This window comes from Thamnophis sirtalis, unplaced genomic scaffold (genome assembly GCF_051295495.1).
Source record: "Thamnophis sirtalis isolate CommonGarterSnake01/CBP01778 unplaced genomic scaffold, rThaSir2_p1.2 scaffold_17, whole genome shotgun sequence".
Lineage (NCBI taxonomy): Eukaryota > Metazoa > Chordata > Lepidosauria > Squamata > Natricidae > Thamnophis > Thamnophis sirtalis.
This window is the reverse complement of record NW_028261397.1, coordinates 2232695-2250831: the sequence shown is the minus strand read 5'-3', so window position 1 is coordinate 2250831 and position 18137 is coordinate 2232695. Positions and strand designations below refer to the sequence as shown.

The following is an 18137-nucleotide window of genomic DNA, read 5'->3' as shown; positions in this document are numbered from 1 at the left end:
CCATCAGATCACATAGAGTTGGCCTCCTCCGTATTCCATCCGCCAGTCAGTGCCGACTGGCGACTACGCGGAGGAGAGCCTTCTCAGTTGCAGCTCCGACACTATGGAACAATCTCCCCGTGGAGATTCGTACCCTCACCACCGTCCAGGCCTTCCGCACAGCCCTCAAGAACTGGCTAGCCCGTCAGGCCTGGGGATAAGTCTACTTCCGCCCCTCCCGAATGCTGAGTGAATGTTGAGTTTTACTGTTTAATTTATTTTTGTTCACATTTCTTTTGTATTGTCCTACACTCCCTTTCCTTTTTGATTGTAAGCCGCCCTGAGTCCCCTCAGGGAAAAGGGCGGCCTATAAATGTCCAATAAATACAAATACAAATACAAATACAAAGCTGCTGTTTTGAATAGACCGAGAAGACAAGACATGCTGGCTGGGGAATTCTGGGAGTTGAAGGTGCCATGTCTCAAAGGTGCCATGTCTGGAGACCACTGCACTATAGTGCAGCAGGAAGCTGACTCCTGTCACTTCAGACCTCTGGCACACTTGTGACAGAATAAATCTCCAAAGTCTTAGGCAAAATTGCCTTCCTCTCAGTTGCTCTCTCCTTGTTTCAAGCGAAGATGCCGGAGCCTGGCTTGCTTGAAAAATGAAGTTAAACCTTCCATTTCCCAAGGGTGCTTTTTTTTCAGGAGGCAACTCGACTTTGTTTTTCTTTGAAGACATTTCACTTCTCATCCAAGAAGCTACTTTGCTATCACAGGATAGCGGGGGGGGGGGGGGGGGGGGGGAATGGAAGGATTTATACTCCTTACTCCAGTGTTAGCATTTTGCTGGTCATTTGCATCCTTTTAGAGAGTCGTTGAGGCCATTTGGAGGTTTATCGGGGTCCTCAGATAAACCTTTGCACCTGAGTCGTGCAAATGGTTCCTGTAGTCTGCAATTTCCCCCTCCCGCTCTGGAAATCCATTCTTTGGGACAACCTTGACCTGGATGAGGGAGAATCTCTACAGACTTTCAGCTACATAATTTGGGATTTGAATGGTTGTGGGAGTAGGAATGGAGTTCCAGAGAAAAATTGCAGAATACAGGAACCATTTGCATCATTGTGGTGACCCTGAGGACACAGAGAAACCTCCAAGTGCTTCAACGACCCACTAAAAGGATGCAAATGACCAGCTGTCTGCAAGGAATATAAATCCCTCCATTCCACACTATCCAGTCAGAGCTGAAGAAGCTTCTTGGATGAGAAGCAAAACGTCTTCAAACGAAAAAAACAAGAAAGTCCAGTTGCCTCCTGAAAAAAGCACCTTTGGGATAACCCTGACCGGGATAATGGAGAATCTCTACAGACTTTTAACCCTTCCATGTTAAAAAAAAAAAAAAATCCCACCAATTTTCATCTTGCTTTTCATAGAAATCTGAGCTAAAAAAAAACCTGCTTTAAAATGTTTGCAGTTTTTCTCTTGGGCAAGACTGATGAGCTGCTTGTTGTCTACATTTCTTCTTTGAGATGGCGTACAGTTAAGATATTTCCAGAGCCTGAACTGTGCAGGATTAAGAGGCTTCTTCCCAAGCTTCTAAATGTTCTAAATCTGAGTTAAGAGGAGACTTAGTTCAGTCATTACTTCTTCCTTGCGACCACCGGAGGGGACTTTTACTAGGACTGTTTGCCAATCATCGCTTTTGTAAACTCCTGCCTGGTCATCAGTGATCGTATCCAGCCACCTTGTCACAGGCCTCTTATTTTGCCTTTAACCGGTTCAAGTGCAAGACGGTTCTCAATTTACGACTACAATTGAGCCCAATATTTATGTTGCTGAGTGAGACATTTGTTAAGTGAGTTTTGCCCCATTTTGCGACTTTTCTTGCCACAGTTGTTAAGTGAATCGCTGCGGTTTTTAAATTAGTAACACGGTGGTTAAGTGAATCTGGCTTCCCCTTTTGACTATTGCTTGTCAGAAGGTCGCAAAAGGAGATGACATGAGCCCGGGACATTGCAATGGTCATAAATATGAAACAGTTGCCAAACATCTGAATTTTGATCAGATGAGCATGGGGACAAAGGACAAAACTGTGAAAAATGGTCCTAAGTCTCCTTTTTTCATTGCTGTTGTAACTTTGGTCACTAAATTAATTGTTATAAGTTGAGGACTACCTGTACTACAATTCCTACAATAAGCTGAAAAATAGCAGCATCTTTTTCTCTCTGTAGGGAAGAGGTGGTTTACCGTATTTTTCAGAGTATAAGATGCACTTTCCCCCCCTAAAAGAGGTTGAAAATTTGGGTGCGTCTTATACACCGAATGTAGTCCTGCCCGCCTGCTGGCCCTCACGCTTTGTCCTCTGCCTCCTAGCAATTTGCCTCCTTGCAGCAAACAGTCTCTTTCAGCTTCAGCACAGCTTGATTAGCACAAGCAGCTGATTGTCAGCTGTTTCAGGCTGCAGGGATTGCCATTGCCTATAGTTGCCTCCGTATGACGCATTTTTGGCCCCCGCGCAACCCATTTTCTGCCCATTCTGATCCCTGCCGCCCGAAACAGATGGAAAAAGGGGCACACGGAGGCTGAAAACGGGGTGCGCAGAGGAAGCAATAGGCAATGGCAATCCCTGCAGCCTGAAACAGCTGATCGTTGGGAGGCCGATCCAACCAGCCATCAGCTACTTGTGCTAATCAAGCTGTGCTGAAATTGAAAGTGAAACTTGCTGTTTGCTGCAAGGAAGCAAATTGCTGGGAGGCAGAGGCAGATTTATTTTTCTCTCCTGAAAAAGCTAGGTGCATCTTATACTTCAGAGCATCTTATACTGAAAAATACGGTAACGCCAGCGCTTTTAAGAAGAGCCCTCGGGTGAAAACGACAAATATTAGAGAATCGAAAGCCGTGTGGCTTACCCTCGGGCAGATGCGGTGATCTTGTACGTCCCTGGAGCCAGCAGGCGCCAATAATCCCCGGCTTTATAGGTGGAGACAGGGTGGTCAATGCTGGCAATGCCGATGGTGGCGTTCAAGATGCCTCGTCCATCCGTGGCATCCAAAACAAACCCACTGACACCTTGGTGCACCTAAGTGAAGAGAGATGGATGAAGTGTGCAGCAGAGACTCCGTTAGACTTTGATCCGCCTCCCCAAACCCATGAAAACACAAGAGCCAGGTAGACGAGTGCAGAGAAGACCAACAAAGATGATTAGGGGACTGGAGGAAGAATGGCTGCTGGAATTGGGTATGTCCAGTCTAGTGAAAGGGACGTGGTGGCTCAGTGGCTAAGACGCTGAACTTGTCAATCAGAAAGGTCAGCAGTTCGAATCCCTAGCGCCACGTAACGGAGTGAGCTCCCGTGACTTGTCCCAGCTTCTGCCAACCGAGCAGTTCGAAAGCAAGTAAAAAATGCAAGTAGAAAAACAGGAACCATTTTGGTGGGAAGGGAACAGCGTTCCGTGCGCCTTCGGCATTTAGTCATGCTGGCCACATGACCACGGAGACGTCTTCGGACAGCACTGGCTCTTTGTCTTTGAAATGGAGATGAGCAGCGCCCCCTAGAGTCAGGAACGACTAGCAGATATGTGCCAGGGAAACCTTTAACTTTAGTCTAGGGAAAAGAAGGACAGGGGGGGGGGCACGCATGATTTCAGTCTTTGGGTATTTGAGGGGCTGCCCCAAAGAAGAGGGGATCCACCTATTCTCCAAAGAACCAGAAGACAGGACAAAAAGCAATAAATAGAAACTAACCAGGAAGAGAACCAACCTAGAACTAAGGAGAAATTTCCTGACAGTTAGAACAATTAATCAATAGAACAGAAGTTGTGGGTGCTCCATCTTTGGAGGATTTAGGCAGAGACTGGACAGACATTTGATTGAAATGGTATAGGCTCGCCTGCTTGGACTAGAAGACCTCCAAGGTCCCTTCCAACTCTCTCATTATTATTTTTTCCTTATGCAGTATGCAGCAGCATAGGTGAGCATCACTTAATCGCGCGGAGCAGCAAATCACCTTACCTGCTTGATAAACTGCAGCAGAGACCGGCGGTTCTTTTCCCAGTATTTTGGCAATTCTTCTGCCATGGGGTATTTGACACAGCCCAATTCAATAGTCACCTCAAAGCAATTGGAGTTGAGGTAATTCCAATCCTGCATGCCTCCTGAAACGAGCATTATTGGAAGGGAAATCAATGGCTTATGCTTTGCAGCAGGAGAATAAAGGAAATTAATCCCACAGAGGTGAAATCCTAACCAGAAAACTTGGAGGTTGTGGAACAAAATACAGGTAGTCCTCGACTCACGGCCACAATTGAGCTCAAAATTTATGTTGCTAAGCAAGGCAGGTGTTAAATGAGTTCTTCCCTATTTTACAACCTTTCTTGCCACCATTGTTAAGTGAATCACTGCAGTTACTAAGTGAGCAATGCAGTTGTTAAGGGAATCTGACTTCCCCCATTGACTTGGCATGTCAGAAGGTCGCAAAAGGGGATCAAGTGACCCCGGCAGACTGCAGCCGTCATAAATGCGAGTCAGTTGCCAAGTGTTTGAATTTTCATTACGTGACTATGGGGATGCTGCAATGGTTGTAAATGTGGGGAAAGTTCATAGGTCACTTTTTTCAGTGCCACTGTAACTTTGAACGGTCATTAAAAGAATGGTTGGAAGTCAAGGACTACCTGTAAAGCAAGAGGTCATTTTAGGGAAAGGAGTTTGAAAGCAGAATCGTTTTCAACTACACACACTGCTCCCAAAGTAGCAGTACAGGTAGTCCTCGACTTACAACATTTAGTGACCGTTCTGAAAAACAACACTGAAAAAGTGACATGACTCGTATTTATGACGGTTGCAGGGTCACATGATCCCCTTTTGTGGCCTTCTGACAAGCCAAGTCAGTAGGGGAGCATGATTCACTTAATGACCAGGTTACTAAGTGATCAACTGTAGGGATTCAGTTAACAACTGTGGCAAAAAAGATCGTGAAATGGGGCCAGAACTCACTTAACCATTGTTTCACTTAACAGCAGAAATTTTGGTGTCAGCTGTGGCCGTAAGTTGAGGATTAGCTGTACTTTTTTTTATATCAGTAGTACTGAATTAAATTCATGGGAAATAAGGACCAGCCTAAAGTAGAAAAAAGATTTTAAAAAAGATGCCGAATAGAGAACAGAACTGTTTTCTTAAAAATACCTGTGCTTAACGGTAGGAGGCAGTATTTATTTACTTTTTTAAAAAATGGAACTCAAAGGAATGTAGTTGGAACACTATGCCGTTTCCTCATTAAATGCTGGCTGTGTTCACATACTGTGTACACGTGGATTTTTAAAAAAAATTCTGGTTTGGACACTGTAAGGGAATTTTTTTTATGTGCACCTTTGTTTTTTAATACAGTGTTTTTCAACCTTGGCAACTTGAAGATGTCTGGACTTCAACTCCCAGAATTCCCCAGCCAGCATTCGCTGGCTGGGGAATTCTGGGAGTTGAAGTCCAGACATCTTCAAGTTGCCAAGGTTGAGAAACACTGTTTTAATAAAGGCCTATTTACCTGCACTATCGTGTATATTAAGGGCTGAAGGGCCTGAAATAAAATCAACGTTAATCTGGGTGCTGAAATTGTGACCTTTAAGTATGTCAAAATGGTGCTTTGCAATACTGACAGTTGCTTAGCTTGCAAAATGTTACGGGCAAAGAGGAAGTGTGCTCTTAAAGTACATATAAAAATAGCCATGTTGCAACATTTTAGTTAGGTTGGAGGAATGGATAAACTAGCCTCGTTGCTATGCTCAATGGCAGAATCCTGGAAGCAATGTGATTTTGAGGTATATAATGAAATGTTGAATAATGGGAGGGAGGCGTTTGGCCTCAAACCCCTCCCCCCCTTTTGACTGCTTGTCCAATTGACCCTCATTGCAATGTGATTAATGTAAGTGACTTATGTTTGCTATGCTTTACATTCTAATAAACCTCTGAGATGCTTTATGGGGTGTGTTGTCTGTTCAATTGTTATTAAGTGCAGCTATGCTCAATAATTAAGTTTTCCCCCCTCTGACAACACATAGAACAAGCAAATAACCATTTGTGATGGGCAAAGCAGTTCAAAGGAAGTGTTCCAAACTCAAAGCTCCCAATCTCAAAGTCAAAACTGTTTTGATGTTAAAAAACAACTACATTTTTCACAGCCCTCATCATGGCTGGCTTACAAGGAAAAATTCTTCATCTTGAGAAACACAGAACAATCCAAAGAGGATCTCAGGTCTTATTTTCACACATAAAGCCCATAGATGTCAGTTAGACTTATATACGGCTTCATAGGGCTTTCAGCCCTCTCTAAGTGGTTTACAGAGTCAGCATATCGCCCCCAACAACAATCTGGGTCCTCATTTCACCCACCTCGGAAGGATGGAAGGCTGAGTCAACCCTGAGCCGGTGAGATTTGAACCGCTGAACTGCAGATAACAGTCAGCTGAAGTGGCCTGCAGTACTGCACCCTAACCACTGCGCCACCTCGGCTCTGTATTGATGAGCCGAGGTGGCGCAGTATATATATATATATATATATGTATGTATGTATGTATGTATGTATGTATGTATGTATGTATGTATGTATGTATATATGTATGTATGTATGTATGTATGTTGTCCCCCCCGCCCCGCTGCCCCCCCCCCAAACAAACATTTCCGGCATTTATGCTTTACCTGGGACATTATACCAATTCGCTCCGTTAGTGATGCCACGAGGAAAATACTCTTCAGGATATATGTTGTCGCACGGATGGCCCTGGAACATTTCCACATTCTCCTGAAAGAGCAGAATTCGAATTTGGGTTTCATGCCGTTTATTCTTACATTACGCTTGAAATCACAGAGCAACTCTATCATGCAACGAGTTTTTGTTTCTTTATGAGCAGTAGTGTGAAATTAACAGATCACAGGAAGTTCCTTGTGCTCTCAATGTTATAAAAAAGCTAAGCAGGCTAAACCTGTTCGACACCTGGAAGGGAGACAACCGGGAAATCCCAGGGCTTTGTGCTAGACTGAGAAGTTGTAAAGCGTGCCAGATGGAAAAGGTCAGGCGCTCAAGGAAAACAGTATATGTGGATGTGACCGACGTCAGCAGCACCTTATCTTGACCCCAAAGAGACTGAGCTTACATATTCTTAAATTCAGACTGGAAAAATCCAAGTCTTAAGTCATTATGGATTTTTTTTTTAATATCACTTTTCAGCTTCCATCTAAACAGGGTACAAGTACTGGTAAGTAGTTTGTGAATGATTAATTCTAAACCTCCCTTTTTTCCCCTTGTGGATGGTACAGGTAGTCCTCAGCTTATAACAGTTCATACAAAATTACAAACAGCACTGAAAAATGTGACTTATGACCCATTTTTCACACTTACAACCTCTGCAGCACCCTCATGGTCATGTGATCAAAATTTGTGTATTTGGCATCTGATATTTATGACGGTTGCAGGGTCTCGACCTTCTGACAAGGAAAGTCAATGGGGAAGCCAGGTTCACTTAACAACCGGGTTAATAACTTATCAGTTGCAGTGATTCACTTAACGACTGTGACAAGAAAGGTTGTACAATGGGGCAAAAGTCATTTAACAAATATCTCCCTCAACAACAGAAATTTTGGGCTCAATTATGGCCGTACATTGAGGACTACCTGTATCTGAAAATAAAAATATGTGAAAAATTACACCTCTTTATCCCAACATTAATCCAGTATACCATTCTCTTGCAATTTTAACTGAATAATCCTGTGAGACAGGAAAGGCTACGTGAGACTCAGGATCACCCACCAAGCTTCATAATTGTCACAGAGTCCCTATTTAAAATTAAATTTAAAAAATTACAGCTTTCATTCCCTAAAATCTAAGCAACCTGTTGGTGCAAATGTAACAGAAGGAAACCTAGCAGGAACTACAATCAAGATAACCTGATATTTTTTTATATTTTTTTTGCAGAAATAAATAAAACCAGAAAATTGGTTTTGAAAGTGTTGACTTGAGTTTATTCAGATCACACTGTTTCTATCATTATTCTCCAGGTACTTGGAGAGCAGGCCCTCTTGTAACATTCTTGTATGTGCAACTAACAATTCACTTTTTTTTTTTAGAACTTTAGTGCCTTCCAAACATTTTGCAATAAATTTTCCAGGATGCCCCGGTCAGTCACTGGGTTTACACTTCCCTTTACTATATATCATTCATTTCTGGATTTATAAAATAATTACAGTGGCTGGTTTCAGAATGACATTAAGTCACAAATCTGAGGAGCAAATTTATTCCACAAAGCCACATCCAGGTCATAAAATGTTAAGAGGCAAAGTCCTTTCAGAAATTGCCAGAAAATTCTATTTTTTTTTTTGGAAGGAGCAAGAAGAAAAACTGTATTTAACTGATCCAATGTAATTTCAATTGAATTAATTCAAATCTACATTTGGCCCTAACCCTATCAACTTCTTTGTTCTTTGTTCTTTTCTTTTTTCCTTTTGGAATTTGGCCTCCACAAAAGTCAAACTGAAAAAAGTTGTTCACCCACGCTGTGTGCACCGTGATTGCAAAGCACAATGGCTAAGCTAACATATCATGTTAAATAAAGATTTCATTATGGTTTGATGGAGAACTTCTTAATCTTTGTGATATTGCGAACCCCCTAAAAAGATAAATGAATTTGTGTGAAACTCTCTGCCCTGCCCTGAATAAAACAAATGATTCATTTACAGTTAGAGCAAAGAAATATATTCTTTACAAAGGGGACAATTTTCATCACATTCTAGAGTCTGTCAATATTATTTATTTTACGTACTGCAATGATTAGCAAGGACTCCTACTTATTAATATAAACAAAGCAACCGGAAAAGCAAAGGTCCCAAAGGTGCTTTTTTCAAGAGGCAAGTGGACTTTCTGGTTTCTCTTTGAAGACATTTTGCTTCACATCCCAGAAGCTTCTTCGGCTCTGACCGGATGGTCGGGAAGGGAAGGATTTATACGCCTTGCAGACAGCTGATCATTTGCATCCTTTTTAGAGGGTCACTGAGGCCACTCGGAGGTTTATCTGTGTCTTCAAGGTCACCTGAATGGTGCAAATGGGTGTGGAGCCTTCTTGGAACTGCTGAAAGGACTGTGTTGTAGACTGGAGATAGATGATATCGTATCCCCCCCCCCTTTCTGTTGAGGGAGGGCTGTTCAATTTGGACATAGATGGCTTCTTTGACCCCTCTTTCAAACCAGTGTCCCGCTCTATCCAAAATGTGGACTTTAGAGTGGCCTGTATCTTTTAAATGCAGATGGGCTGCTGGAATCTAGTCAGATTCAGAAGAATGCAAATGACCAGCTGTCTGCAAGGAGTATGAATCTTTCCCTTCCCCACCATCCAGTCAGAGCTGAAGAAGTTTCTTGGATGAGAAGTGAAATGTCTTCAGAGAAAAACCGGAAAGTCCAGTTGCCTCTTGAAAAAGCACCTTTGGGACAACCATGGCGAATTTCCATAGATGAAACAACAACAATAGCATCTTCCAGAAAGCCCTTCTAACAGATAATGCCATTGGCTTATTATGCTATTATGTATTGCTCAATTTTAGCTGCATTGCCTTTTAATTCTTGTAGGTATCTTACTGTGGATGCTTTATACATACTATGAGCTATATAACTGCATTTCGTCTGCACAAGCCTGACAGCTTAAAAAAATGTAGCTTCTCTTAAATTCCTTGTAACACCCAGGAATCACAACCCAGATACCACCGTGTGTGATAAGTAAGCCAGTGGATCTCAGAGGTTCTAGGATCCACTGGAGACACCTTCCAATAATTGTTACCTTGGCATAGGCAAGAGCTAGCTGTTGAAAAACAGCATCATCGGGGGATTTACTGTATGTGGCGACTCCTAGCCGATCGTCATCATAGGGGTAGTTAACCACCAGAGATCCTGCGAAGTGCGGGGAAAAAAAGCTTTCAGGATTTTATTACACTGAGTAAATTGATAGTAACATAAAAGGCAGTTGTTCCACCACCACAGTAAAGAATAATACTATTTGCTTAGATTTCGCAACCAGCCATAAGACTAATGTAGGTAAATAAAGACAACAATGACTAAAAAATCCAGCTAGGGGAATTCATCAATAGGTGGCAAGACAGCACCTGCTGTTACTTATTCTTAAAATTCAAGAGCCAATACAGAGGAAATATACTCATTAAACCCCCCAAAACCAAAAAGGGGGAAACTGGTCCTTTCAGAAGAACTATACAAAAACCAGGGTTGTGCATACTTTAAAAATAATTCTGTTTTAATAAATGCAATACAATTAATTTGATTTAATTACATTTTAAGTTGCCCAGAATCCCTTTGGACAGTGAGATGGGCAGCGTATGAATTTAAGAAACAATAAATGATAAATCAATCAATCAGCGTTCTTTTCAATGCAATTTTAATCATTTTCAAAGCAACCCTAATAAGAGTACGTGTGTTGAATCTGAACACTTCTGTCAGGCCTGCAGTCATATTCCTTTTAGGATCTTTGGCCTGCCACACATTCTATTATTTTACTATGCTGTTTCATTAGTGGGGAATTGGGAGGGGGAATAGTAAGGAGTAGAATGTGTTGTTGCCAAAATAAAACATTCCTTTCTAGAAAGCCACGGTTATCCTTTGTCTCTCCACCTCTGCACCTGACCGGAATTGGATGGGTGGAATTTCCAGCGTGGCAGTGGAAGATTGGACCATGTGGTGGACTTGGGGGTGTGGAGGGGGGGGGCAAGATCATGACCTTTCAACTGGGTGGGAAACCCAGGAAGCTTTCCGATTCGGGTTTTCCACAGATGTACCGACGTGTCTCAAATTGGTACCAAATTTGGTATTGATGTACCAAATTGGAACTTTCATTTCCCTTTATTTGTACGCCGCCCTTTTCCCTGGGGGGACTCAGGGCGGCTCACAGTTCAAAAAGGGGGGGGGGGAAAGATCTGCTTTGAACTCTGATTTAATTTTGGATGATATTTGGAGCGCTGACAACTTTTAAAAAATTATTACAGGCTCTGCTTTGGGTGATCTTGGCCAGCAATCCTAGCTTGTAAGCTATCATCAGATCAAATTATGTAGTGAAAACCCTTTTCCATGCATTGGTAAGTTTTCCTGCAGTGAGGCCTCGGGCTTATTGTGCCTAGAATAAAAGTGCTGTACATTTCCACCCAAGCCCGTCTGCATTCCTCTTTACCTCCATGCAAATTTGCCGATAGCACAAAAGGGTAGGTCTTCAGCCAGTTCATCACAGCTATGGTCTCTGGCTGCAGGGGTTCGGTGATACGGACGAACTGATCTGGAAAGTTCCGATTCAAATCGTAGTTGTTGCTGTTGTTTCTTCCGGAAACTCCTGTCACGTCCCCTGAGAAACAGAAGAGAGCCTGGTTGAACCATCTGTGCTTTGTAGCGATGATCAATATCTATCCTTCCTGCACACAAAATTTAACAGATGAACAGAGCTGGAAGGGACCTTGTAGGTCATCTAGTCCAGCCCCTGGCCCAAGCAGGAGACCCTACACCATTTCTTCAATTTGTACTTCTAAGTGAGCAAAGCAAGAGACATAGTTTTTTTTTTTCTCTGTAATCCTCCTTTACCAAGAGATGTCATAATTATCAAGGGAGAAGTGAAAACTTTACAGGTAGTCCTTGACTTATGACCAGAATTGAGCCCCAAAATTTCTGTTGTCAAGCGAGACGTTTGTAAAGTGAATTTTGCCCCATTTTACGATTTCTCGTAAGTGAACCACTGCAGTTATTAAGTTAGTCACAAGGTTTTTAAGTGAATCTGGCTTCCCCGTTAACTGCTCATCAGAAGGTCGCAAAAGGGATCACTTGACCCTGGGACACTCCAAGCGTCATAAATGTGAACCAGATGCCAAGCCAAGGATTTTGATCAGGTGACCATGGGGATGCTGCATCAGTTGCAAGTGTGAAAAATGGTCCTGTCCCTTTTTTTCAGTGCCGTTGCAACATTGAACTGTCATTAAATGAACTGTCGTAAGTCGAGGGCTACCTGTATTCATCTCAGAAACTTTAGAAGTTCTGCTTGTGGAGAACTACCTAATTGTATGAAGAACCACAATTTGTTCTTTGTGTTGCTGCAGTATGCCTTTGGCCCCAAGCCATTACAAACATTTATAGAAAGAATTCAAGGTGAAGCCGAACAAGCTACTGTTCAAACCCCAAGTTGTGGCTTGCCAAACATGGCATCCGTTATTGTCAAATTTGGTCTCTTTCTTTCATGAATGACCCAGCTTTCATTGTTTCATCTTTCCACGGCCCCTATATCATGGCTCCTGCACTAATAAATGCTAAGCCTTCTTTTCTATGGAGATTCTTAATCATCCAGGCCATGATTCAAAAGGCTTTCTTGGTTTTTTTTCCCCCTTGAAACTATTTAAATTCTCATTCAAGAAGCTTCTTCAGAATTGCTTTTCCAAAAGGCAACTGGATTTTCTGGGTGGTGGTGGTGGTGTTTCCCTTGAAAACCTTTTGCTTCTCATCCAACAAGTTTTTTCAGAACTGAAGAAGCTTTTTGGATGAGAAGCAAAAGGTTTTCAAGGGGCGCAGGCAAGAAAATCTGGTTGCCTTCTGAAAAAAATACCTTTGGGACACTAAACCTCCTTTCTAACCGTGCTGTTTGTTTGCTCTTGCGCAAACCGCGCGAATCATGCAGGATTCCCATCAGGTCAGGCAGGAAGGGCATTGTATGGGTCTCGTATGATTAGGCAGGCATCCCCAACCCCGAATCCGTGAACTGGTGCCAGATTGCGGCATGCCAGAAAATGGGCTGTGTAAAGAAGTAAACATCCCCCATCTATGGGATGCAGACAGCACACAAAACCACACCACCTTCGGTCCGTGGAAAAACCTTTCTTCACATAACCGGTCCCTGGTGCTCAAAGGTTTGGGGTGTGGGGACTTCTGTTAAGGAGTTCCATGTGAATCGGACCCAGGGAGTGAGCCTTTTCTACTGTGGCACATCATGCAGCCGAAGTGGCGCAGTGGTTAAATGCAGCACTGCAGGCTACTTCAGCTGACTGCAGTTCTGCAGTTCGGCTGTTCAAATCTCACTGGCTCAAGGTTGACTCAGCCTTCCATCCTTCCGAGGTGGGTGAAATGAGGACCCGGATTGTTGTTGGGGGCGATATGCTGACTCTGTAAACCGCTTAGAGAGGGCTGAAAGCCCTATGAAGCGGTATATAAGTCTAACTGCTATTGCTATGCACCTTGAGGCAAAACCTGACCTGATCCAACTGGCCTTCCAGAGACATCTTAAGGCATGGTTTTCCCCAACAGGCCCTATATCCCTTAGGAACAGAAATGGGTCTATGATGTATGGATTTTTCAACATCGTCCCAAGTTATATACAGGTTTCCTATTTTTATGGTTCTTTTAAGATGTGGTTTTATTTTTCTGTTTTTATTGCAGGCCACACAATCACATTCATGAGATGGGCAGCTGTAAAAATTTAATAAGTAAGATTATAACTGCCAACTCGTAATGCCACCCCTTTTTAAAATTTATTGCTTATCACCAATCCTCCATTGTTTTAGGGCTGCATTCAGTTTTTTTCCTTTGAAGTTAAGCAGACAACTAAGATTTAAAGACTATTTTCCATTCAGCTATTTAATTTGCTAATAAAATGATATTTATCGAATTTTGAAACTGCTCATCTCCCTCACACAGGGACTCCGAGCAGTGTCCACCTAAAGTATGAAAACATAAACAAAATGTACATAAAAATTAAAAGAGGCGAAGAGAATTAAAATTCTACATTAAAAGTTAATTAAAAGGTGGAGGGAGGGCCCTCAGGGCGCTAATCAATCCTACATCAGCATGCTTCTCTGTGCACCCCTAGGGAGGCCATAAAGCCATGCTTTTATGCCTTTCTCGAAGGCCTCACCTCTGGGAAGAGAATATTCCACAGGGCAGGGGCAATGGCACAGGCGGATTTCATCCTGGACCTTGCCAGCTGGAATTCTTTAGCCGACGGATCTACAGCATACCTCCCCTGCCTGCCTGGGCTGATGTAAACTTCCACTTCCTTTCTCTAGTGCTTTGCGGAGTTAAACCACAAAAGCAGGATGAAATATTGCTTAATGTAAAATGCCTGAATGTAAAATGCCTGATCCTCTAAAATGATCACCAAAAGTCTGTAAAGATTCTCAGTCATCCAGGTCATGGTTGTCCCAAAGGTGCTTTTTCAGGCGGCAGCTGGACTATTCAGACCATTCCCCACTATTCTGTCAGAGCTGAGGAAGCATCTTGGATGAGAAGTGAAACGTCTTCAAAGAAAAAACAAGGAAGTCCAGTTGCCTCCTGATGAAACAGCACCTTTGGGATATCTTATCACCACTTCCCTAAACTACTGCAATGCACAGCACTAAATGCACTTGAAAATTGCATTTGATCCAGAATGCAGCAGCTCATATGCTAACTGGCATCCATCACTGGCAGGTTCGCACATTTGTGTCACTGGCCCTGCACTGACTCCTGACAGACCTTCAAATGCAATTTAAAAGTGTGGGTTTGGACATATAAAGCACTCTGAATCTTGGCACACAGGTGTCTCCAGGATCAGACTCTGAACAGAATCAGCCTGCTTAGTAATGTCTGATTTCCAAGAAGTAAAAAGTCTCACTCAAGATCAACTGCTAAACCACTTCTGCACTGTGCCTGGTGCACATGAAAATGGCCACAAAGGGTCAAACTAAGCTTGAGAACGTCCTTTCTTCTGTAATATGAGATAAATGAAGTACAATAAAGAAAAATTAGGAAACAAGCACAGGGATGAGTCAAGGAAAAGTCTACTCTGGGCTAAAACACAGAATAGAAAGGGGTCTCTTTATGTACATTATGATTAAAGTTACCTATCAGAAAAAACCCGAAGCCGTTTGCCTTATAAAACCACCCCCTTTCATTGGCCAACGCCTTTACTAGAAGGGTAAGAAGAAAGCTGGCATGCAAGGCTACCTTCTACAGATTTCTCATAGCCATCAGGGTTCATCGATGGCATGATATGGATCCGAGTCTTTTGGATCAAGTCGGTCACTTCAGGATTGGTTCCGTAGTTTTTGCAGAGGTACTCAATGAGGTTGAGGAGCAACTCCCTTCCTACCACTTCATTGCCGTGCATATTGGCAATGTACTTGAATTCTGGTTCACCTGGAGGAGGAACAGAGATGCTTAGTTTAGCCATCGCACTTGGCAGTCTGTCTACTCCACAGGAAGGACGTCTAGAAGCTGAGATAGATCATACGAAGATGGAGAGAGGGAGGGAGGAATGATAGACAGACAGACAGAGACCATAAATAGATATATAATAGTTAGACAATACAAAGATATAGAAATAGATGATAGATGGAAGGATGGAAGAAAGAGAGAGAGGGCGGAAGGGGGGAGGGAGAGAGAGGGAAGAAGGGGGAGGGAGGGAGAGAGAGAGAGAGAGAGAGAGATTTCAGTTCTCTCTCCCTGTTTGATTCAGATGTTAACATGATCTGAAACCACCATTCACAGCCCACCAAATGAATCCAAGAGCTGCTCGTGCCACATGGGTTATAGCAGTGGTGGGATTCATAATTTTTTACTACCGGTTCTGTGACCGTGGCTTGGTGGGCATGGCTTGGTGGGCGTGGCAGGAGAAGGATACTGCAAAATCCCCATTCCCTCCCAATCAGCTGGTACTCAGGAGGCAGAGAATAGATGGGGGCAGGGCCAGTCAGAGGTGGTATTTACTGGTTCTCCGAACTACTCAACATTTCCGCTACCCGTTCTCCAGAACTGGTCAGAACCTGCTGAATACCACCTCCGGGTTACACAAGACACTTAGACAATCTTCAAATGTATAAACAAGTACCTTATAAATGCATACCTACGTATCTAATGTTTTGGAATTGTAATTTTTTTTTACATTTTTTTTTACAATTAACATGTATTGCTTTATTTCTTTAATTAGGCCCAAACAAATGGTCTATAATGTTAACAGAACCTATAATGGACATAAGTGAAAGTCATTTGGCCCAAAGAAGACTCTAGTAAAAGCCATTTGAAATTATTGGCAAAACTTCAAAATTGAAACTGAAGAGTCAAACTAAAATCCAAACAAAACAAAATGGCTATTACAGGATAAATATATAATAATAATAATAAAAATTCGACCATCTCGTTTATGAGGAAAGATTACAGGACGCTGGTCTTTCTACCTTTGAAAAATGGTAACTAAGTTAACAGACCTGATGAAAGTTCGTAACACTGGGGAGAAATATTTCCCCCTTTTTTCAAAATACTAGTATTTAGATCAGGGGTGTCAAACTGGTGGCCCGCGGGCCTGACGCATCAAACACAGGCAACGCCCACCCCCAGCGCTGTGAATGGGAAAAACATCGTGAAACATCATGCAACATGACACAGGGAGTTTGACACCCCCTGATCTAGATCATGCAGCAAAAACTACAGAATGGGAAATTACCTGCTTCGTGAATGCCTGGGTTATCCGATATCTCCATGGCGTACAGTTCCCTTTGCTCCACTGACTTGCCCACCGAGTAGAGCCGGGTGATGTTTGGGTACTCAGTGGCAAATTTCCTCAGAAAGATACCCATGTCAGGGAAGTGGTGGTGGCGAAAATCATCCGGCTGGATCACCTGGAGAGCAGAGGTTGTCCTGTTTACAGCAGTGGTAGTTGCTGCACTGTCAAGAGAGTCGCTGGTGGTTATCAGAGCTTCCTTGGTGGGACTGGAAGTCAACACTGTGACTACAGGGTGCAAAGAAAAGTCCACGACAGTTGCATTTTCTTCCTTCACTTCGACGTTCTCCGTGGTGACTGGCAGGTAACTGATGGGGAAAAAAAGGCAGAAGAATATGCTTTTAGGCGGGCATTAGCTTCGCCTGGCTTAAGAGCATCCCTAATAGAATTTATTTTAATTCTATTACTAAGTTAGTCCCCGACTTACAACAGTTCGTTCAGTTACTGTTCAAAGTCACAACGGCACTGGAAAAAGTGACTTAGGAACGTTTTTCACAGTTACGACCTTTGCAGCCTCCCCATGATCATGTGATCAAAATCCTGGTGCCTGGCAATTGCTTCATATTTACGACCGTTGCTGTGTCCCAGGTGATCAACCTTTATAACTGCCTGACAAGCAAAACCAATGGGGGAACCGGATTCACTTAATCACCAAGTTACTAACATACCAGCTGCAGGGATTCACATCACAATTGTGACAAGAAAGGTCGTAAAATGAGGCAAAATTCACTTAACAAATGTCTCACTTAACAGAAATTTGGGGCTCCATTGTCGTCATAAGTCAAGGATAACCTGTATTCATCTGGAATATCATTCCCATTTTCTTAGTGAAAAAAATAAGACCAAATAGCAGCGTTATTATTTCTCAACGAACCAAAATCAAGGGTCCCACCTCAAAGCCCCATTTTTATGGCTGCTTAATTGCAAACCTCAGGCTGGCAGTGCAGCTGTTCCAAATCCTTCACTCGATTCCCCTTAATAAAGGGAAACATTCTTAACAAAGAAACATTGAAGGTAGGCCTAATCCTCATGGAACTAGAGCCAAGGTGGCGCAGTGGTTAAATGCAGCACTGCAGGCTACTGCTAGATCAGCAGGTCAGCGGTTCAAATCTCACCGGCTCAGGGTTGACTCAGCCTTCCATCCTTCCGAGGTGGGTAAAATGAGGACCCAGATTGTTGGGGGCAATATGCTGACTCTCTGTAAACCGCTTAGAGAGGCCTGAAAGCCCTATGAAGCGGTATATAAGTCTACTGCTATTGCTATAACTACTGTCGTTTCCTGCTTTTCTATGTGCCTGTTTTATATGACATGCCTGCTTAGTATATGGCAAAATAAGACAAAGCTTCGTAATGTTCCCATCAAGCAGTTCGCTACTAGAAGAAACTACACCAAAGAGAATGAACATGTCGATGCCAGCTCCATATACTTTACCCTGGGACAGAAGCTGTGATATTATAGGTCCCAGGCACCAACAGTCTGTAATAGTCACCAAACTGTCTGGTCGTAATGTTGTGAGCAATCCCAGCCACAGCAATGGTTGCATTTTCCAAGGCAGCACCACTGACCGAATCTCTCACGAATCCTTTAATTCCAATGTGTACCTGTATTAAATAAAAT

General features: G+C 42.9%; 1 protein-coding gene across 1 annotated transcript in view; it reads right to left on the bottom strand.

Annotated features, from left to right (window-relative positions):
* CPD (carboxypeptidase D) overlaps positions 1–18137 on the bottom strand; it is a 46722-nt gene that overhangs the window by 14305 nt on the left and 14280 nt on the right. The window contains exons 4-11 of the mRNA XM_087702850.1: positions 17952–18121; positions 16463–16827; positions 14968–15159; positions 11186–11353; positions 9791–9900; positions 6666–6768; positions 3990–4132; positions 2889–3058 (exon numbers count right to left, since the gene is read on the bottom strand). Coding sequence (XP_087558976.1) covers positions 2889–3058; positions 3990–4132; positions 6666–6768; positions 9791–9900; positions 11186–11353; positions 14968–15159; positions 16463–16827; positions 17952–18121 — 1421 coding nt within the window. The remainder of the gene's footprint in view (positions 1–2888; positions 3059–3989; positions 4133–6665; positions 6769–9790; positions 9901–11185; positions 11354–14967; positions 15160–16462; positions 16828–17951; positions 18122–18137) is intronic.